Raw genomic sequence first — 23,447 nt, 5'->3', positions numbered from 1 at the left:
TCCCCTAGAAAACATAGCTATAGAAAACTAAAATTAATCAAAACATTTAAGGACATGCAAGAATGCTGTTACAACTTCTTTACTTAAACAGGATCTCATCCACCTGTTTTAACCCACAGTGTATTTCTACACTCTCTTCCTCCATTAATGGTGTAATGTCAACAAAATAAGTTTATTGTTTGAGTCAAACTTTCCATTGAATGGCAGTGGATGATCTGAATCACCCACTGGATTGCTTTTAAGCACTAGGAAGTGACCATGAATAATCATGATTCCATTTTAGATTTCTCAATGAAGTGAGCCCAGTGTAGGACTTGATCTTGCAGGTTTCACTACTGACAAAGTAATTTAAATCAAGAGAACTACTGCCTGCTGAGGATAAGTTTATAGAATTGTGCCTAGTGATTATTTTAAAATATTATAAATGATCACTTACACACATAGTAATTCATAGATGTCAGGCAAAATTAATAACACCCTAAGACTCGTTTGCTGCAAACAAGCAAAACATAATTGCTAGGCCCAAATTTTATTTCCATACCTTCTGTAAAGCATGCCTGTAGCTCTGATGCTTTTTCTGGTTCAGTTTCACTTTTTTCTTCTCCAAAGACAGCTAAATTAACCGTACTTCCTTCTGATGAGCTGGAAAAATCTACCTTCTGAAAATAAAATGCAATTATATTTTTACTTTATTTATATTTTCTGAAGTGTAATTAAGTAAGCATGCAACATCATGTGCCAGTAATAAGAACAATATTTTTCACCAGAAATACAAAGAAAACACCCACACATAGCAGTCAATGCTGTTGAAATGTGCATAAATCATCCACTTTCTATCTAGAGATTGCAGAGTATATCATGGAATCTTGTATTAAGTTTCAGAATTAACTGTTAACAAGTTAATTTGATGATACATATTCTATTTATTTTGCCTTCTACTCTTACTTTCTTATACATTTCAACTGGCATTAGTTTGCATTCTTTTTTGCCAATGCACATATGTAGTACATTGTGCATTCTGAAACTACCCATTACTCTGGTACACATACCTGTACAGTCAACATCCAGAAATAACTTTGGGGGTTTTTAAAAAATAATTAATATTACATAGGTCACGTTATTAAAATGATCCCCAAGCATAAAAACAAACAAACACACACACAAAACTTCCCATCCAATACAAGAATAAGCCTTAATATATTCTTTATAATCTGCCTGTGTTTTGCAAAGATCTGGAGATTTTAAGGGAAGATGTGGTGTCCTGTACACTGAAGTATGAGTACCAAACTAAATCAGAGTAGTTTTGGTCACAGCATTCTCTGACATTTTTCAATGTTACTATAAAGAAGTATATAACATCAGTAATGAAGTCACACAGGTGTCTGTAGGGAATGATGTAAGCACGCTTTACAAAACAACCTCAGTTTTGTCAAATCAACACCACCTCTACTAATTTAGTTTTTTACGATTAAGAGATCTTTAAGAGACAAATGCAGACAAGTTACTATCCAATCAAGTTGTATTTAGACCTCAGCTGTAAAATGTGAAAGGACAAGATTATTTTTGGTATTAAAGAATTTCTTATGTTTGCAAAAGAAGACAGACAATATGAAAACAATAAGTAACCCAGTATCCTGCATTAACTTTTATTAAAAATGGTTTTATTATATTGCCTATTTTGCTATTACTTTACAAACAGATTATCTGGAATAGAACCCCCATTATTACTCATGCTTACTTTTCTTTTTTAGTAATGTAACTTCAAAATAGCAATATTCACAACAAACAATTTTTCCTATCATTACTCCTACTGAACCCAGGGATAGCAGAATATGCCCTCCACAATTCTATTATTATGCTGCTTTCATCATTCCATGACATGGCATATATATTGCAAAATGTTGCAGTGGTGGTGAGTAAACTATATAATTAAATAAGCCAAGTTATTAATTTTAAATTATATACTTTTTAAAGAAAAAAGTAGTTTTGTGTCATATTACTAATAAAAATTCAAAGCAATGGGAAGTAGTCTGAGTAATTTGAACTGTAAGCTTAGTACACCATTTGAGCAGATGACATTAATTCAAATAAATGTATAAAAGATGAACAACTACAAACACAAAAGGAACTGAAAAGAATCAATGTGTTTAGAACATGAAGTTACATATTTCATATAAGTCATGGTAGAAGAATCAGATAAGAGCTTTTTAAAATTTATTTTTAATTACAAAAGGCAATTTTCTTTACTCTATAAATAAAACTAGAGATTCCATGAACTATTTTGATATAAACCAGATAGTCTGGTTTCCTCTTTCTTCTACAGATGGTGCAGAGTATAATCCTATTGCTTGAAGAGATACAGATTTAATTAAACGTTGGTTCTCTTTTTTATGTGAGGGGCTCATACTTTTCACTGAGATGCAGCTATCAAACAACAACAACAAAAGTGATCATAAAAATCAATATGCATAGAAGAGTTTCTCCCTCTAATTAAAAATTAGAAATCTAGTTTCTTTGCTATTTACAATAGAAGTCTTTGCAGTAATCTAACTGATCTGGGGAATCACTCCAGGAAGAGAACTTTTAGGAAAGACAGAAATGTTCATCCTTCCACTTCCAGAACCTTAGCTGCTGCTCAGTTTACTAAACAGAGGTAAGAAGGCCACGTTGTATGCAAACAAGGCACTGGATTGAATAGATCAACTTAAAAAAAAAAAAAAATGGCACACATATCTATTAAAGCACTGGCTTATTATTCAGGGAAGAGTGTGACAAAGTGACACCCAAATGAAAAAGGCTTGTGTATCTTTCAGCCAAATGATTGGAAGCTCCCAGGTTACTGGTTTGCATGCTGCTCTATACTTGACCAGACTCATGCAAGCAGAAGCTTGAGTTAGGAGCAGTGTCACATAACCAATATCCATCAAATAAGACTCATCCCCTCATACCTGGAACCACCAGGATGGGATATTACCACCTTCTACTCTTCCCTGCTGAAGTGCCTTTTTGAAAATAGCTTCCAAAAATCCCTAGAAAGATACTTATCCTCTCCATCTGAACAGTTTAGTGTCCCCTTGGACACAAAAGGGAAACCTACATACTTCCAATATATAATACAGTGAAAAAGAACACGTGGAATATAATGCAAGATTCCACAATAAAACCACACAAACAAAATTTTTATTTGCAAAAGCATTGCCTCAATGATCTCTAAATGGTAAAAAGAACTGTCAAACTACTGACAAGAGATCATCAGGAATAAGAAATGCATAGCTTGGTACAATTAAGCTAAATTAAAAAAAAAAAAAAAAGTGAGTTTTATGGTTCTAGAGTTTCTGAATTTAAAGGTTTGGGAGTGTAGTAGTCCCTGTTTTTTTGTCTTTTTAAAAATTGTCTTAATTTTATCTTTATCCCGAATTTTCCTATTTTATATTTCTTGTTTGAACAACCTTATTTATACAGTTTTAAGCCATCCAGATTTATTTAGTCACCTGCATAGAAATTTTGATTAATGTTTTATGTTTGTCTTTATAAAAACAAAGCAACTGAATTAATTTCACAAAAACAATTATTTCTGATGAAGATCAAAACTTACATAAATGATTCCCTATATTCCAACCTTGCAGACATATATAAACTTCATGACTAGAATATAACCAAATCATTACACCCGTATTCAATGGAACTATGCATATGTATAAAACAATACATTTGATTGTCCCTAGGAGTATATCTTTCATCCTATATTTTAGCTTCTCTTATATGGGAAAACTGAAATGTGAATTACAAAAACAGTGTGAACAAACAAAAAACAATTTATATCAAGGATATAAACATTTCAGCATACAACTGTATATACTAGTATTAAAGAGACATTTGTCAAATGAACATGATCAGAAAATGTTCATAATTACATGACAGCTAAAAACATGGTACAACAGATGAACAGAAAACATCAAGTGAGGACAACCTTTCCATTTCCATAAAATCATAGGTTGTTAACCTCTTTTAATCTAGAAAAGTGCTGATGCTTAAAGATTCAGTTAACAATAATACAACTTACAAAGCATGCAGGTTACGCCACAGAAATAGTACAGAAAATACCAAAGATGTAACAGGGAGAGAAGAACGTGTTGGGTTGCCCTCAGTCATGCTGTGATGTGAGTCATGGGACTCAGCTTACAGAGCAGCTGCACATGTTCCCACTACATTGCAACATATGGGGAAAAAGAGACTGGAGCTGAGTAGCATGCAGGCCAATCAATCTCAGAAGTGATCAAATATGTATGATTTGTTTAGGTAACCTGTGTAAACATGCTGACACGTTGCTCTGCCTGGTTTAAAAGCACCAGTCTTGACTGATCCAGCTTGATTTTACTCCTGTGAGAAGAATGGTACGCAATGAAATTAAAATATGGTACCCTTGAGATTGTTTGAGTACTGGAAACAGAAGTGTGGATTCCTCCTTACTTAAAATATGAATTTTCTAGATATGTCACACACTTGCAAAACATACAATTTTTAGGTGTGGCTTAGAGCTTTAAACATATCCAAATATATAATGGAAGAGGTAAGGTTAGCAAAATATCTGAAGTTCATAGATGGATACTGGACTTGGGCATGAATATAATAACACCCCACAAACCAAAAACCAAACCACCACCAAAAATCCTTCACCTTCCTCCTCCAGGAAAAAAAAAAAAAAAAAAAGAAAAAGAAAGGCCCGAACAAAAAAAGACTTACAGATACACCCACACTATGTGTATTCCAGCTTTAAGTATCCTTTAAGTGGTATTACCTAGATATTTAAAATAACAGAAATATATTTCTCCTTGCATTTCATTTTCAAGGTTACTCCTGGTCTTCACTAGATGCTAAATAGGATACATCTAGGTCCTTTCTTTCAGAAAAAAAGCTGCAGGCAAAACAAAAGGTAAATCATACCATGTTAAATACAGAAACTTCCGCTTAAGAAATTTTCCCAGCACCTTTAAATATTTAACTGAATGATTAAAAAAAAAAATGCAAACAGTTCAAGGTGCATTATGGATTGTAGCCAACATAGCAATGAAAAACAAAACCTCATGCTTTGCAATAAAACTATAAATTTCTCAATTTGTCTTCTGCTATAAATCTGATCTTTGTCTTCTGATATAAATCTGATCTCACATCTTAGCAACGACTTCTCATGGATTCATCAAATAATGTAGCTATGTAACAACTCCAACACAAACTGCTCTGTTTAAAGGGGAAGTCTGAAAGAAAGAGTTGAATTAATCTACAAGATGAAAGGCAATTTCCCTACTGACTATGAACACGTGTACATGAAATCCAGGGGTTTTGTTAGTTTATGTATCTCCTGTGGTTGCCAATTTTCAGCCAGTTTTCCAAATCTTAGCAAGTCAAAATTGATACTACATAAATGTATCTTATAAACACCTAGTGCCTACATATAATCCTGAATATCAGAGATAAGGAGGCACAGATTTTACCACTCAATTCTAAAATATAACGTACTGAAGAACAGGTGTCTTCAACTGAAAACTAGTTTCCAAGCAAGTGGTAGACTTAAACTACCCAGATTCATTAAATATTCCTTCCACAAAACCAAGTTTTAATAAAATAGTCATCTTAATAAATCCAGTCATCTTCAGTCAGGTTAATAATATGTAAAAGTCATAGTAGCTATTCAGCAAACACTATAGCTTCATTACATAGAGCAGTTAGTATTTTAAACAGGTTAATAATACTTTTTGCTTTGCTTTAAAGAAGTCTCTTAGTAATCTATGAGTGGTCAATTTAACATCTGCAGTAACACAATCTCCAAAAAGTAAATGGAACAAATCAAGGATCAGGAGACAAGCTACTGAAATAACAACAAAAAGTTTAGTATTACTGAACACTGTACTCTGCAATAAGAGAAACACCTAAAGAGTACCTTATTACACCTTTTTAAATTTAATTTTGCTACACTTTGCTGGAACAAATGTATTTTCTAAACTTGGGAAGTAATTCTGGCAAATTAATTGCCAGATCAAAACAAAACACCTGAAAACCTAAAAAGCCCACAACCAATCAAAAATATCTCAGACTCATCAACTGAATGCCCAAAAATCAACCACACACAAGAAAAAAATCAAACAAAAAAAAAACCCCAACCAAAACAATTCTAGACAAAGCAATCCAGACTGGAGCACAGCTGTCTGCACAAGCGGCGATATTCTATTTACGTCCTCGTGTCTTCAGTGCCAGAGGTGGTGATACCAGACACATCTGCTCGAGCCACAGATTGCAATCTGAATTTTTAGCATCTTTCAAAATCCTGCCGAAATCCATGAGTTTGCTTTTCCCCTCAGACAGAAGCTTGTGACAAATTACTACAGTCCTAGAGCTGACCCAGTTTAAAATCAGGCAGTTGTCTGAAGTGTCTTAAAACTCGCAAAAACAAGGAAGAAATTAACATTTTTTCATTAATTCTTTTTTTTTCTTGAGTTTTTAGTTGATACATTCACCTTACAATACAAACATTGCTCCCTTGCCTTCCACCCATCATTTTGATTTCAGAACATGAAAACCATTGTTACTACTCTCATTAGCCTGAGTCTGCACCTCTGTTAAGTTTATCCAGTAAAAGTACTGCTGAGTTGCCTTAAAGAGTAATAATATTCTTTATTAATATATTCTCTAATATTTCTAAATAGAAGTTTACTTACATTTGTAGTTCACAGAAATACTACAATTATAAAAAAACCCAGTCTTTTGACACTGTTTATTCTGTACATATATACTAATTTCTTTATCCAACTAACAATTTGGTAGTTTGCTTTTCAAACATCTTCATAAATGGGTTCACATAAATTTATACAGTTCTTCCAGTATTTCCTACTCTCTCAAACTCCACTTTCCCACTTCAGATTATTCACTCTCTGTAAAGTCCAAGAATCTTGAGGTGCAATTGCTTTGCATCTCTAAGCAGGAAGAATTACACTATGAAAAAATGCAGTTGGTATAATTCGTTCATCTAAAATATAAAATATTTAAATTTTACCTCCTTGCTTTCATCCAAATCTGAGTCACTGCTAAACTCTTCTGTATTCAGATGTTCAAAATCAGATTCTCCAACAGCTATTGGTACTGTAACAGTAAGGCTTGGGTTGTTTATGAATGATGTATAATCATTGCCACCTATAACAGTGGCCATTCCATTTTCATTTTTTCCACAATTTGTATCTGTCCTTCGTTCAGTGATGGCACAGTTGATGTAATAGTTTGTCTCATCACGCAACTGATCTGTTCCTGTTCTTTGATTTACAGCAGCTTGTTTTCCCAAACAACACTTTCGGATACATTCACCTGCTTTTTTCTTCACATGATCTATTCCCTTCTGAATTCTTGCAACAGCAATCTGCAAGTTGTTCATTTCATTATCATCGTCTGTAGCAGTAAGGTTGTCTGAACTAAATGAGCTCAGTAGCAAGGCCAGAAAAAGATTCAATACCTAATTTAAAAAAAAAAAAAAACAAAGACAACAGAGTTGATTTTTTTCCATTTTTTCATTCATATGCTTCTTATGAATCCATTATGAAAACAGGCTTTGTATTTTCATTTACAGTTCGCACTTATGAAAGTACACAGTAAATAAAATACAAATGCAATTTGAGCACAATACCTTCCCTATACTTCAAGAGTGGGGGATTTTGTGGCTTTACATTGCTTATGTTTGTAGAAGGTCGGAAATTAATGATTCTTTGGTACTGTCTGAACAGATTCAACATGTTTATTTTCCTAGCAAATTGCAACACTCTGACCTGTGCAGAAAACACATTTTCTATGTGGTCCAAACTGGTCCAAACTCACAAAAAAACTTTCCTGTATGCGACTTAAAAAATGAGGAATGCAGCCTATCTTTTAACCCCCAAGTCATCCTTTTCCCACAGCAAGGCAAAACACAGAACATTGATCAGTTATAAAAGCCTAGAGGTGACCAGGAACTCAAATGTCAAAGCTCTTAAAATTTTCAAATCAGCTCTTCTATCAGCTTGGAAGATAAATAAAAAAATGTGTTGGGAACTCAGAAAGACAAATGGAGAAAACAGCCCTGAACATACAGCAGGAATGTCTGCTCATGTTTTCCTAGAGGTATGCAATAATATCAGAATATAGTCAACACTGTGAAAATATTCACATAGGTGGATACCTCATTCCCCAAAGTTCAGTCTTCTGGTTTAGAAAACTACTTATGGAGTTTAACCAAATAACTTCACAATTCTCTTCATTATAAGACAATAGATTTATAGAAAATCCTGAAACAAGTGGCTGTGCTATTAGGAGCGGTGCTGGCTTGGTTTAAAGATACTTACCTTATTCCTCTCATAAATTTTATTTCTAAAGATTACTTCCAGGATGGCTAATTTAAAATCTCTTCTGCTACTGACAGTGTTTAAAGCAGAGATGTTGAATAACAGAGGGAATGAGAAAAGCAGAGCAATAGGCAGAGCAATTAATGTCTTAAATACTGGTGAGTTAAACAATGTTTTATATATAAAAAGAGAAATTTATACTCATGCAAACTAGTACCAAACTGATGCTTTCCTCTGAAAAAGAAAAAAGCAGATATAATAGAGGCCACATTAGAAGTATCTGCAGAAAGCACTTATGAACTAGGAAGCAAAAAAGTGAAGAAGCAAAAGAAAACCTGAAGTAATTGAACTGAGGTCTTTTTCTGCATAACAACTTCCTTCTAATTCAAGTTTTCTTACTTCATTTGAATAAAATGCTGGCTGTGCAGCAAGCAGGTCTCAAAATGTCATACATTTCTTATGAGTCTTAAGAATGCAATAGCAGTCATTTAGACAGGACAGATCAGAAAAAAAAAATTAAAAAGGCCCAGTAACCTCCCTATGTGTGATTGGAAGCAAGGATTAAATTGGTTAGGGAGGAAAGGCCCTGCTCTAAAAGGAAACTTTCACCCTGAAGTCCAGCACTGGGGGTGTCTTTGACTTCTGTCCCTCTCTAGGTAACCAGGAGCTGTCCACAATACCCTGAACACCGGGTGCTGCACATCCCATCCACATCCTCTGAACTGCACTCCAGATCCCTGAGGGGGCTCATCCTCCAAGCTCAAGACTCTAGATAGGATCAGAAATCTAGCAAACAGAAAATCCCATTTGAAAACTCAAACTCATAACAAACCCAAAACAATAAAAATAATATTTAAAAAATCATATTTAATAATACTTGTATAATTTATTACTGGTTCTCTTACCTTTCATATTTTAAATTGTAAAATTATTTTGGCTACATACCACTAGGTTTCCAATCACCATGACCATCATGAAAACAATAAGGCACATGGCTTGGCCTGCAACCTCCATGCAGTCCCACATTGTTTCTATCCATTCTCCACACAGCACTCTGAATACAATCAGGAAAGAGTGGAAAAAGTCGTGCATGTGCCAGCGAGGAAGTTCACAGTCACTGGAGATCTTGCAGACACATTCCTTGTAGCTTTTCCCAAACAGCTGCATCCCAACCACAGCGAAAATGAACACAATGATGGCCAGCACCAGGGTCAGGTTCCCCAGAGCCCCCACTGAGTTGCCAATAATCTTAATCAGCATATTTAGGGTTGGCCAAGATTTTGCCAATTTGAAAACTCGCAACTGGAAAAAGAAAATATTCAAGTATTATTTGCAGTAGTTACAAAAATGCTATAGAGATGACAACATATTACAAACTAGTAGTGATTTTCAGCAATAGCAAAAAGAAAAAACCTCAACATGACTCCAAAAACCATAACCTTCACAGTGTTTCATGAAACCCACACTTTTAAAACATAATAAATTTTAGACTTTGCTATTTTTTTCCTGGTTTTTGTGGGGGTTTTTTTGTTTTTTTTTTTTGTTTGTTTGTTTGGGGTTTTTTTTTGTTGTTGTTGTTGTTTCTTTTGGGCGGGGGGGTTGGCAGGTTTTTTTGTTTGTTTTTCAGTTTTTTGATTCTTGTTATTTTAGCATACTAGTTCTTTTCCACATGAAAGAATCAGCTCACTGGTTATATTTGTTCAGACAGTGGATTCTGAACACATTATACACCTTGGATATTACATGTAAAACCAAAAATATTTTTCTAATAAAATCAAGATTTTTTTTTTTTTTGCAAATGGGAAAATAAAAATCCATCTTCTTAAAATATATTAAACTCATTAATTTTATAATTCCCACATTTTAAAAGAACACCTCTAGCTTTCTTGTTATTTCCAGATATGAAAGTCTACAAGATTACAAATGTTTTCTACTTTTCAGTATACACTAAACAAATTGTACATTTCACTGAGCTTTACCCATTCATATTTAAACAATTACAATAAAATTACAGCTTTCCCCTAGAGTTTATTTGCTTCTGAACAATAAAATGGTACATAGCATTCAATGATAAATAGTTTTCAAAACATGCCTGCAGAGATATCCTGTGTCACTTACTAGAAAGTGTACCTAATGCTAAAAGGTGTCTCATTTATATGAATAGAGTTGAAATACAAACAGAATTCATTAATTAATGCAGATGTACTATTTACCAATCTGAATGATCGGAGAACGGATAATCCATCCACATTTGACAAAAAGAGTTCCACCAAACTCAGAGTAACTATAAAACTATCAAAAATATTCCAGCCAACTTGGAAATAATTAAAAGGATGCATGGCAATTATCTTGAGAACCATTTCTGCTGCAAAAATTCCAGTAAAAACCTGAAGAAAAAAATTTTGTTGTTATTTTATGGATGAATATGACTAAGTTGAACCAGCAGATAAGGAACAACTGATGTAAGAAGTCACATCCCTCTTACAGCAGGATGTCACTAAGTAAAATTACCACAAGTTGAACCTCACAGAGAAGTGCCAACATCAAAATGATCTGTAGCATAAACGTGTAACATCAGTTAAAGCTAAGATATATTTAGTGTCTACTGAAGAATAAGCTATTCCTAACAGGCCTCCAGTTTGCTCCTCTTATCTGCCATCCATATAATTAAAAGAACTTTGCCCAGCAGGACATTACACTCTCTCTTGTCAGAATAGGAAGTGCTTTAACATAGGTGTATGGAAAAACACGAATTGGTAATAAATTGGACTGATCAATACTAATAATGAAGTCTATATAAGAACTCACAAGTAAGCTTATCTTCTCTAACTGCCAAAAAAAGGTCAAGTTTGCCAAGGCTTGCATAAGTAAAACTCCTTTCTAACACTGAAGCAGAAGGCAAACAGTACCTCTGAAACAAATTCACTGAATTATTGTAGATATATAATCACCAGTACCTATAAAACTGCATAAATTACTAAATTTTACAAGAAAGATGGAAAAAAAAGCTGAAAAAAAAGCATTCAGCTATTTTTGTGTTATCAATGCTACCAACACAAAAAGGATCTAATTTGGCTCCTACTTATTTTTGTTATACGAAACAAAAGCATGTCAGATTTCTTTCAGTTTCATGTAATTCAAACTCTGGCTGCTGGAAACTCTATTGAAGAAGTTTTAATACAGAAATAAACTTTAAGAGACAACACCTCTCAAATACTCTTATATACAACATATTGCAAATGGTATTTTTAGACTACATTAAGTACAATTAAAACTTTAACACTTATTTTATGGGATGACAATAATAATAATAAAAGCAGTTCTATTCCAAAGAGAAACCAGGTTTCAACTGTATAAAATGGTATAGACTGAAGGACTTACCAGATTTCCTATTGTAAGTACAGCTGCAAATTGATCAGTCATTGGATAATGTTCCATGGCCATAAATAGTGTGTTTAAAACTATGCAAACAGTGACAGCCAGATCAACAAATGGATCCATTACAATAAATTCAACTACACTCTTGACTTTCAACCAGGGCTCACAGCACTCCCAAATTAAGAAAGTGTGGGCAAACTTATCCCAGCAAGGTGGACATTTTTTTCTGGATCCTTCAAGCTCTGGAGAAAAAGAGAAATTTATAGTGAACAAGTTTTGGAGAAAGTGAAGATAACTTTTTATCTGCTTTTTCAGGTTTTTATCTTCATACCTGGAGCCACTTATTTTCAGGAAAAAATAACATTAATTTTAGCCTGATTAGAGCTTTGAAAATTTGCAAGTTTTGTTCATGTTCATTTTCACTAGCAGTCAATGCACTAATCCAAGTAATCCTTGTAGAAGTTTTTTTCTGCTTATTAACTAAAGCCTGGCCTTTAATTTTCCCTAATATTTTTAGGGTATAGTTAGTGGAAAATGTATCACAAGTAATTTCTTCCAATAACTGCATTGCTAAGTATGAATAACTAGCATAAAACATACATATTACCCATTTTAATTAGAATGTGTTTTTTACACCAGCCTGATTATCAGATTAATTCCTTTCTTTTTTCACTATATACATGCATTTTTTCCCTGTTATTCAGATCATGTATTTGCAATGGCTACATATTTTTTCCCTTCTGTACTTGCATTATGCTGTAATACCTTTAAGCAAGTCTAAGACTATGCCAAGAAAGTTCAAGTATGTACAGTTACAACACACCTTCCATTCTATTTGTGATGACATCAGCTAGACTCATGGCCCTTTCCCTTAAATCAGGATCCTCCAGCAACTCCATTGGTATTTGATACGAACTTGTACGCCTGGTTTTTGTTTCTATTTCTGTGGTAGAGCTCTATTGAAAAAAAAAATTAATAAAGGAAAAAAAAAGAAAAAAAAGTGTGTAAATTAAATTCAACTTGTGAAATACTGTGATGTTTTTGTTAATTGCTATTTTCATGATATAATTTCTAATACTATTAACGCTTTTAAAACATTAAGAAAAAACATTTGTATACTTAGTTCCCACATTTCCACTGCATTATACTAAAATAACATTAATCCACTTTAGACACCAAGAAATTCTGGAGATGATCACAACCAAGAAAACAAAGCAAGATCTGCAGAACTTCTGTAAAAAAAATTCCCAGTTCCATATTTTCTCCACCAATATTACCATTCTAAACTAGTTCGTTCACAAGATACTTCTAACAAGTGATTAATGCTAGGAAGATTCTGCAGCAACAACTATTCTGTAAAGGTAAATTTTAAAAACCAGTTTTGATCTCATTCAAAATATTTAAATTATATTTTCTAAATTGAATCAACATCAACTCTGATTTATTTTGTGAATTTCAACTGAAGAAACACAATAGGTCTGACTTAACTGATACCAAAAATAAATACTGGTTTTACATTATTTTATTTTTAAAAATGAAAGCTGTGTTATAACTATAGTATTGAGCACACCTCAGTTATGAAGAAGTTTTGAATGCATAAGGATGGGTAGATTTTTCTCAGTACATTAAAGCAGATGCATGAAAATAAAAGTATAATAAACTACAAGAAGAGTATAACTGCAAGGCATATGGCTGATAACTGCAAGGAAGCTGGCTGATATACTTTCAGGTGCTGTGACCCATATAGAAATTTCTGTTTCATTAAAATAACATTTTCAGGAAAAACTGTGCAGATCTCTCTGCTCCATTTCTGAAGCAGACTGAGGGAAAAGGAAATATTGAGCAGAATTAAAATGTTTTGTTGGTTTGGGTTTTTGTTTTTTTGGTTTTTTTTTGTTTGTCCTTTGTTTTTGTTTTTAATTATACCCTGATCCTAGGCAGTGAGCAATTCAGATAATCTTTGAAAACCAGGAGGAAAAAATGCTTTCAGAACTTTTAAAATGTCAAAATAAGCACAAAGACTATGCTATATTTGCACAATACCAAATGTCTGAACATGGGAGAAAATCAGAACCAGCATATTACTGACAGAGGATCAGAAAATACATTTAAAAGGAGGCTAAATCATAAAGAAAAAAAATGAAATAATCTAATAATGTACAGGAAGCCTAGAGCTGAACATCCTATTTTGGGCTCTAAAACAGATTTAGCAATGGAACATTACTAATCTGATTCATTAAGCAGATGTATACATATCCCTGCTTTGCAGGTAACATACTACTTTGTTCTCTTTCAGGCTTCAGCCTCTCACTTTTGACTGAAACACTTCAAACCCATGTCATTACAGGAAGATCTGCCAAAGTATTCACAACTTCCTGTCCATTTTCAAAGCAGTAATTTTGCTGAAGCATTGTCTATGCAATAAAGAAAGGCACGAAACCTGGAGCAATTTATAACTTTCGTACATTGCCATCAGTCGCTGGTTTATCTATTATCACCTCTGGCAGAAGCTGTCCAGTAGGAGACAACAGACCTGGCGGTCCATCCACCAAGGAAACCACTCCATTGCAATCCACAGTGCTGTGCATCTTGCCATTCACTGGGAAGGCTGTCAGCCTTCTGGATGACCTACTGGCCTGGCTAATGTTACTGCTGCGCCGCTCGCCGTGTCTGCGCGGCACAAACAGAGAGCCTCTTCTGCTCGAGGTGTCCTCAAACATGCTGTGCTCATCGTCAGCAAAGTCATTCTCTGACCCTCTCTCTCTTCCGTCATCTCTAGAACTGAAAAAACTTGTTCTGCTACTAGGCCTGGGAGAAAACAGGGAGCCATGAACACTCAGCAAAGACTGCAAAGGAAACATAAAAAATGACGGTCTGAAAATTATAAGTATACAAAATTCATGTCTATTTATAAGAAAAACATTAATAAGTTATATTCCCCAGGAATTCGTCTGTGTTATCTTTAATACACTGCCTCAGGCTGATCTCAAAGATGCATTACAGATGAAAGTCAACTGAATGGGGAAATTTACAGTCTAACTAAAACAATAACTGGAGAGAAAGAAAATATGTATAAAACCATAGTAGTTTCAATCTCTGCTTTAAAGAGAAAAACCAAAATTTCCATAAGCTCTAGTGACCCACATAGATCATGCATTACATTAAAAGATACCAATACCTTTAGTCTTCTAAATTCGTACATTATACTTAAATTTACCTTTATGAATTAAGAAGGTATTTCTAGTTCACATTAACTAGGAAATTGCAATGCTGCTGTGCATGGTATAATGAGAGAGAACAAAACACCTTTTAAAGGTACACTCCAGAAAATAATACCAACAGTAAGTTGGTATTGAAGAGAACGCTAAATTATTTTTCCTTTGTTGCCTTACATTGCAAAGTTGCAGTGAAGTTTGTTAGATATGACAGTAATCACAAATTCCAAAAATGACAATTGCATTACTCACAGTACCTGGTGGGGTGATGTAAATGGCTTCCCATAAGTTAGTCTGTTCCCATCAAAAGAAAAACGGAAACTTTTCCTTTTGATACTGCCATCTGATTCAGATTTTGGAAGCTTTTCATCCTTCATGTCATCCTCTTCTCCAGAGAGCTCTCTCTGCCTTCTCTTCTTCCTTCTATTTCTCCTTTCTTTGGCACTTTTTGAGCTAAGTTTGGATGCATCTGAAGAACTATCTGAGGGTGCAGCATTCCCACTTTCACAGCTGTACTCAGTCATCTCTGCTGCAGCTGCTGCTATTGCCTGCCACAGCAATTATTTAACAAGATGCTTCACAAATCACACCATTTTTAAAGAAGGATATAGCCCTTGTACCTAGGATTTGTATCAAATTATTTCTAGTAAAGAGCATAATTGTATTTGTGCAAAACTACAAATGAAATTCTGTAGTATGAATAGAGTTCTACTTAGCTTCCATATCATGGAGTCACAAAGTTCATTGGAAAATATTTGAAAATTAATAAATGTATTAAAGTGAATACAACAGGAAACAAAAGAGCTAAATGGAGCCACATTTCAGTCTGTATTAATTTAGTAAACTAATCCTAAATTTTATTGTGAATAGCTTCCTTAAGCTGCTTCCAGTCTTTCATTCACTGGTAGCAGCACAAATAGCAAAAATCAATAAGAAATTTATAGATGAAAATACCTTACACTCTAATCAAGGCTTAAAAAGTATTGAAATTATTTCTAAGATGAGAATTTGGAAAATCATCATTACAGTTGACTAGATGGTACTCCAAGGTAAGAGAGATTTATTTAAAACTATTATATTAGAGACTAGTATTTGTTCTCAGTTCAGAAATTCATTAACACTTCAGATATTATATGTTTAAAATACTCCAATAAAGAGGCATAGAAAAAGCAGCCTGAAGTACTTGCAAGGTATGTTCAAGAATTTAATTTTTAAGACATGTGAATTTAGTTATTTGTTTTAACAAATAGCATGCAAAGGAACACACTAAGGCCCAGACTCTCGTTAGAAATACCTGAGCTTCTTCTTGTTGCTTCCTCAGTTGTTCAAGTGTCAGCTTAATGTCTGCCTCCCTCTGCTCTGCTTCAACAATAGTTGCCTGATTTTGCTCTTCATAGGCCATGGCAACCACAGCCAAAATCAAGTTAATCAAATAGAAGGAACCCAGAAAAATCACCACAACAAAGAATATCATGTACGATTTGCCAACAGCTCGTAGTGTCTATAGGAGGGGAAGAGAAAACTAGCTGATGAAGAAATGCATCAGTTCTGCAGTTCACAAGCATTAATGACTATGAAAAGTGCAAAACTACTTCATTGTTTCCTTCTGTGGCAAAATCATACACATTTTCTGAATTACAAAGTAATCAAAACGGAGCATTCTTGTATGTGAAAAGCATGCCAAAGGATCATGCTGCTTTTTGACAAATCTCTTTCAATGCCTAATAATCTTCAAAAGTATGTGGGAACAGAGTTATTAATGGAATTCACATATCACAGGTTGGAGGCTTACATGCTTACTATGTATTAGCATTCTTTTCCTTTGAAATAACCAAATGAATTAAAAATGGCACAACTGATTAGATAATTAAGAGATAGTATCTATTATAATTAACACATTCACACACACCATATAATGAAAAGCTACTGCAAGAAAGTTAATTTATATCATGTCAGGCATTCTAAGTCATGAAAAATAGGATTAAGAGTACTGAAACTAGGTTCAGGTGTTTTTTGTCATTAAGTCTTTTTAGAATTTAAACTCAATATCGACATTTATCATAAGGCACAAAACGAAACATGCAACAAAAAATATTAAATTAAGGATTAAAAAACCCCTTGTGTCTCTTCAGAAATCATGAGAGATTCTGTTCTAAGTGTCTGTGTCTGCCTAGTTTTGCAACTGAATTGCTTCCTTTGATAAATTTTAATGGCTAACAATAGAATGGTATGTAATATAAATAAGAATGGCCTTTCTGGGATTGATTTGCGGCCAGTAACACACTAACCACAATTTTTAACACATACTCACCAACTGATAGAGATTTTCCCAATAGTCCTGTGTCATCAGTCGGAACAGTGACAAGAAAGCCCAGCTGAATGTGTCAAAGCTAGTATATCCATAGTTAGGGTTTTTACCAGCCTTCACACAGATAAACTGTTCTGGGCATTTACTAGGAGAGGGGGAAAAAGAGAAAAAGCAGAAGAATCAAAACACAAATTTCATACAACACTTTTTTTAAAAAATATAGTTTCTTGAGCTTCTTATGAAGCTTCATCTGTGGAGGGTGCTGCTATTTATGGCTTAAAACAACTCAAAAGTTAGTGAGGAAATTAAAAGTCTGTTCTTTAAAGAATAATCCAGAGAAAGCAAATAAGTAATGACAATATTTTCCTCTATCTTCTTTCATAATTTTAAACAAAATAAAGTTTATTATCAAAAGTTTGATATTACCTCTGCAGATATCTCTTCAATCAAAATAATACATTAAATGAACACAGAGATTTCAACAGGTGGATACTTCCACACAGGAAAAAGACAACCAGCACACATATTTTATGCTGAATTTTGTCTGTCAGTGAGGTTGGCATACCAGATTTTTTGGCTTCTTCATCTCTGTGAGCATCACTAACAAATTCTACCAACTTGTCAAGAGCAAATAATCAGCATACGGATACTTTTATCTCGTGAAATTTTTCCTGTTGGTTTTGAGAGTAGGTGATGCAGTTTTGATATCAAGTGTAAGCACATTGCTTCAATTAGGACAGAGGAGGCTCTTGTCCCCAAGATCTCTACAGAAAACACTATGAACATTTCTTTTCATGCCTGTGTGTCTATTCGATATGCATTTACACATGTACACAAAATTATCTCAGTTACGTAGATAAGTTAAATGTTTACAAAAATAATTTGAATATGTGGCTTTTAAAGCTATTACTAACCAAAACCAAGGGATGGACTGATAATTCATAAGCACACAGAATTATTTCATTTTGTTACAAAAAAATTGTCGCAGAAAGAGAGCATGACACTGCCATGCACGCAGCTGCCAGACAGAGGAAGCCTGAAGATGTCTTCCTTAAATCTGGTTATAAATCTCAGTGCTCCATGCCTGTTTTTGGATTGAGAAAGTGCAGGGGACCGATGACAAGTCATTAATAACACAAGATCTACCTGCCAAGTGGAATTTTCTAGTTACACATGAGCTTTCAAAACAAAATTTCCAGCAAAGTATTTTGCCATTTAACATTTTTATTCATTCAAGTGTCTAGCTACTAGGAAACATGACCATATTATTATTGACTGTGACATTAGGTAACTAAATTAGCTTTTTAAAGTTTAGATTTATATTTTTTACATGTTGCTTAGACAGATAGTATGTCATTTTCAGGGTACCTTACCCTGCATCTGTGCTATTGCCACAAAGCAAAAAATCCTTTGTTCCTTCTGGACGATAGAAATGACCTAAAACAAACAAATAAACAAACAAAGAAGAAGTAACATGTTTACAAATAAAAGGAGGCGTTTTTTGGTTTTTTTGTGAGGATGAGCTTATGTTCAAGTCATCATATTTTGGATGTTCATAATCTCCCATCAGTGTTTTCCCAACATTATGTTCAAATACTGGCAGAATCATAGAATTTCTTGGGTTGGAAGTGATCTCAAAGATCATCTGTTTCCAAAACCCCTGCCATGGGCAGGAATGCACTTAATCCATCAGGGGTCCATACAACCTGGCCTTGTACACTTCCAGGGATGGGACATCCCCAACCTCTCTGGGAAACAAAATAAAAATACACTGCAAAAATACAATCCTAGAACAATGATTAGAACATGAATTGCATATTCTCTTCTTGAGTCACTGCACACTGAATACCCTTCCAAAATAGATAAGAGATAGAAAATACAAAACTGAAAACTCATTCAGTAAGTAGATTGTAATCAGATAAAGCCTATCTCCTTTTAAATGGAACATTTATAATGGCTTTCTGGCAACTTTGAAGTCAGAGCACATTAACTAGCACATCCTGTGACTATTTCACATCCTTGGAAAACGTTAAGGCAACATTTAAAAAGAAGACAGGTGTTCCAATTTCAATGCTCTTACAGCAGCTGTATTATAAACAACTTTACAGAATTGTTATTTTAATCATAAGGTGGTAGCCTTCAGAAAAATAGAAATATATGTTATTAATGATAAAAATTGTGCTATTCTTAAAAGGCAAAATAAAATCAAATTAGAAAGACCATAATGAATTACGGAAGAAGTTTATGAGAGTGAGGGTAGCCCCCATTCAGTGACACCTAGGCAAACTGGAGAAACAGGCTGACAGGAGACACACAATTCAGCAAAGACAAACGCAGCTGTGTATCTGGGAAGGAGGAGCCCCTTGCAGTGATACAGGCTGGAACTGACTGGCTGACAGCAGCTCTGCAGAAAATGCACTGGGAATTTTGCTGGACAGAGAGCCAGGAGAGGCTGTCAGCAGTGTGGCCTGGCAGCTAAGAATGGCAGCAGCCTCCAGGGCTGCAGGAACAGAAGGGCAGCTCACAGAGCAAGGGAAGAGCCTGCAGCCCCAGCTCTGCACTCACTAGACTATACCCAGAGTACTGTGTCCAGGTTTGGCACCACAGTGCAAGCAGACACCAATAAAATGGAGCAGGTAGGGACAGAGGGATGTGTGGAAATCTTCATTCAGAAAGACTGTAATGGAGATGGAGCCTGACTCATCTCAGAAGTGTACTCCAGAAAGAGGCAACTAATAAAAGTTTGAGCATGGGAAAATCTGAAACGATATTCAAGACAGTTTCTGTGAGACTGATGCTGGCACACACTGCCCACAAGAAGCTGTGGCATCCCAATCCCTAGAGATGCTAAAAGCTTGACTGGAATAAGGGATTGAGCAGTCTGCTCTAACTGGACTTGCAGCTGAACAGCAGTTGGTCTGGACTGTGAAGATCCTGTCCAACCTGTCTGATTCTGTGATTCTAAAACAAACCTAAGCCTCTGGATACATTTCTAAATGCAGTTAAGGGAAAGAGGAATCACATATTGATGAGTTTGGGATGTAATATATACAAATTCCTATTCTTTGACATCCAATTTAATTGGTTGGTTTTTTTTTTTTTAATTTTTAGTCTGCAGTATAAAACAATTATCTTGTGATTGCATTGGTTTATAGACAAAAAAGTTTAGCAAGTTACAACACTATTTCTTACTTTCTTCGTTAATGTACGCTGTCCAATCAAATTCTGTGTCATTAAAGTATGGAACCACGTATTTTTTAAAAGCTGTTGAATTTACTGATGGCCAGAACAGGCATTTATTCTTCAAGTTGCCCATGAACAGCTGCAGCCCTATCAGTGCAAATACACTCAGGCAAAACACAGTCAGGATCATCACATCTGAGAGCTTCTTCACAGACTGAATCAGGGCTCCTACAATAGTCTTCAAGCCTGCAAACAGAAGCAGACCTTTACAATAATATTTAATATTTAACTAAGCTAAAATGTAATGTAAATGTCTCCAACACACTACTAAATACCATGCACAGCTTCAAAAAAAACAGTCTTAAAGCATTTTTCAAAGGAAAATCTACCAGTAAGTTTCATCATTCCTGAAAAGTAATTTGAAAATATGAATAGGGATGAATGGCATACATTCCAAAGCACCTGCTCTTCAAATCAAGAGCTTTCAATTCATGCTGTCTAAACACATACATCTAAAGAAAATAGTTAATTTTATTTTCTTTTTGATGCCTCTTGCTCCAAACCTTTGCCTGTATTCTATTTCAATACACAACATTTGGTTCTATAACAGAAAACAAGAAGAGACCATAATTTTATTTCAGTAGTAATTTTAATGTCTGCATTCTAATGCATTGTTTTCTGTTGGACGTGGGGTTTGGTGAAGATAGGCATCATAAGCTAATGATTACATCATGCAATCTCCATGCTAATCATTGTTATCTTATTCCTCTGTCAGGGATTCAACTTTTACAAAACACTGAAATTTTCAATCCCAAATCTGCTTCACAAATACATATAAGTGACATTCACATTAAAAAGACTTGATTTTGATCCTTAATGTGGGAGAGAAAATTTGACATTACTAAATGGAGGAATATACAGGCCATGTAAATGAGTTCTTCATGCAATTGACTATTAAACTCTGAGGCTGACTGTTTTAGAGAATTAGAAAAGGAATTGAAATTGAAATTAAGAAAAAAACTTGGATGTTTCTGTTAAAAACTAGAGTTCAGCTTCTGTGCATTTTCAGTCAGCCTCAGTGTTTAACCTCGCTCTCACCTGGAATGACTGACACTGTTTTCAAAACTCGGAGAACTCTGAATGTTCTCAACGCTGAGACATTGCCCAGGTCCACAAACTCTGTCACATATCTGTAGTGAGGGATTCCACACACAAACACAATGACAGCACACACAAAATTAAACAGAGGCATGTAGAGTGTCTACTATTTTACACAGTTACTTCTTACCTGGAATTACAGAAATAGTTTTCAAAGCTCTCAATACTCTGAAAGTTCGAAGAGCTGAAAGATTGCCTAGGTTTACAAATTCTGTTATATACCTGTAGAATTAAATCACAGTTATTCAGAATTGAGGCAGAGCTTGTATTACTTACCTGGACCTGAAATCCAGAAATCCTTTTTTTTTTTTTAAAGGAGTAAGTTTAATTTAAAGACTTGCATTCATATTTTCCTGTTTCAATAAAATTTTCACTAAGAAATTCACCCCTAAGATTTTCCATTAACTGCAAATTTAAAAGGAAACCTGGTTTTGTTTTTTTAAAATCCTATTTTAAATTGATTGTTTAATGGTATCTTCTGTACTGTGGAACAGTCTACTTATTCTGCTATGTGCTACATTAGTGTAAAATATTCAAGTGGAAAAACTTGAAACACAACTCAGCTACAATTAATTTCTTATGAACTAATAGAAGTCAAACAAACTACTACAGGCTCAAAAATGTTTCTGCTAATTTACTTGAAAAATATTATATACTTACGCAAAGGAAATGACAACAAAATCAAGCCAGTTCCAGGGGTCACGAAGGCAAGTAAAATCATTTACACAGAAGCCTCTTGCACAGACTTTTACTAGAAATTCGAAAGTATAAATTCCAGTGAAAGTGTACCTATGAGAAAACATGCAAGCAAAAGTTAAACACTGTTGTGTTGTTCAGTGATACATTATGAGCATACAAGAAAATAAATAAAATCCAGTAATCAATACATGCACTGAACAGCAGTTAGAAACTCATATAAAGTATGACTGTTTTCCCACCATTCTTTTGTGTGATAAAAAGATTATACTTCTCGATTTTGACTGAAAAATATTTTTGCATTTTCTAGCACATAAGATTTTTAAAATTTCAGCAGTAATAATAATCATTAATAACATGAAAAAATATTTTAGTTCAAATAACATTTGAGCATGGTTGCCACATCAGAAATAAAGTCCATGGGTAAGTGAAGCCTAGTATTTACTGAAGGTACTTGACAGCTGACAAGGTAGATTTAAAAATGATAAACAATAATCCTCAGCAGAGGTATTTTCTTTAAAGAATGGGCGTGTCCCATAATTACATTTTGCTACAAAAAATGAAATTGTTTCAGAGGGGCTATAGAAAGCAACTTTCACATAGAAAAGCACTAGTTTCTGGTTGAAAGACCAGAAACTTTTTTTATCTAATGATAAAGACCAGCTCAAGAGGGAGAATGAATGAAAACATTGGTTGCACAAACATTGTGAGGAAAAGTCTTTATCAGCATTTGTTCAGAGAAAAAGGTTAACAATGTCACAGCTTCTTTCCTTTGCAGATCTTGCAGGACTCAGCTGCTTTGGGTTGTAGCTAGGATCAAACTCCAAGAAGGAAAAAGGAGAATACTGGTACCACACAAGAAACTAAAACTGCATGGTCTAGTTCTGAATTTGCTTTTCATTTTGAAAGCACTTTAAAAATTATCAGCCTATTTAAGAATACTTACTCTACATTCTTCGCCCATTCTGGGAGATTCCTCCATGTCATAAATACACAATTTGCCAAAATAGTGAGCATAATGACCTTGTTGAACCATGTTGACCGTAGTTAAGGAACATACCCCTCTTAAAAGCTGAATTTGCACAACACAAAATACAAGAAATTGACCAAGACTTCGAATCCTGGCAACAGGTATGATACAAATCAGTT

The 23,447-nt window shown here is 34.4% G+C and overlaps 1 protein-coding gene across 5 annotated transcripts in view; it reads right to left on the bottom strand.

The window, feature by feature from the left end:
• Positions 1 to 23,447, bottom strand: part of LOC306804276 (sodium channel protein type 2 subunit alpha-like) — a 57,706-nt gene that overhangs the window by 13,283 nt on the left and 20,976 nt on the right. The window contains exons 4-18 of one of the 5 annotated variants that reach the window (XM_079310634.1): positions 23,245 to 23,335; positions 22,263 to 22,391; positions 21,733 to 21,824; positions 20,454 to 20,690; positions 18,635 to 18,698; positions 17,265 to 17,406; positions 16,248 to 16,454; positions 15,211 to 15,501; positions 14,204 to 14,584; positions 12,562 to 12,694; positions 11,742 to 11,980; positions 10,574 to 10,747; positions 9,306 to 9,662; positions 7,049 to 7,498; positions 542 to 659 (exon numbers count right to left, since the gene is read on the bottom strand). In XM_079310634.1, coding sequence (XP_079166760.1) covers positions 542 to 659; positions 7,049 to 7,498; positions 9,306 to 9,662; positions 10,574 to 10,747; positions 11,742 to 11,980; positions 12,562 to 12,694; positions 14,204 to 14,584; positions 15,211 to 15,501; positions 16,248 to 16,454; positions 17,265 to 17,406; positions 18,635 to 18,698; positions 20,454 to 20,690; positions 21,733 to 21,824; positions 22,263 to 22,391; positions 23,245 to 23,335 — 3,105 coding nt within the window. Of the gene's footprint in view, positions 1 to 541; positions 660 to 7,048; positions 7,499 to 9,305; positions 9,663 to 10,573; positions 10,748 to 11,741; positions 11,981 to 12,561; positions 12,695 to 14,203; positions 14,585 to 15,210; positions 15,502 to 16,247; positions 16,455 to 17,264; positions 17,407 to 18,634; positions 18,699 to 20,453; positions 20,691 to 21,542; positions 21,635 to 21,732; positions 21,825 to 21,878; positions 21,927 to 22,262; positions 22,392 to 22,489; positions 22,602 to 22,682; positions 22,715 to 23,244; positions 23,336 to 23,447 lie in introns of those variants that run through there. The other 4 variants (XM_079310635.1, XM_079310637.1, XM_079310636.1 and 1 more) reach the window with 4 other exon arrangements.

Source organism: Erithacus rubecula, assembly GCF_903797595.1.
Source record: "Erithacus rubecula genome assembly, chromosome: 8".
NCBI classification, from domain to species: Eukaryota; Metazoa; Chordata; class Aves; order Passeriformes; family Muscicapidae; genus Erithacus; species Erithacus rubecula.
Note: the sequence above shows the minus strand (reverse complement) of the source record. Positions and strands in the feature narration are given on the sequence as shown.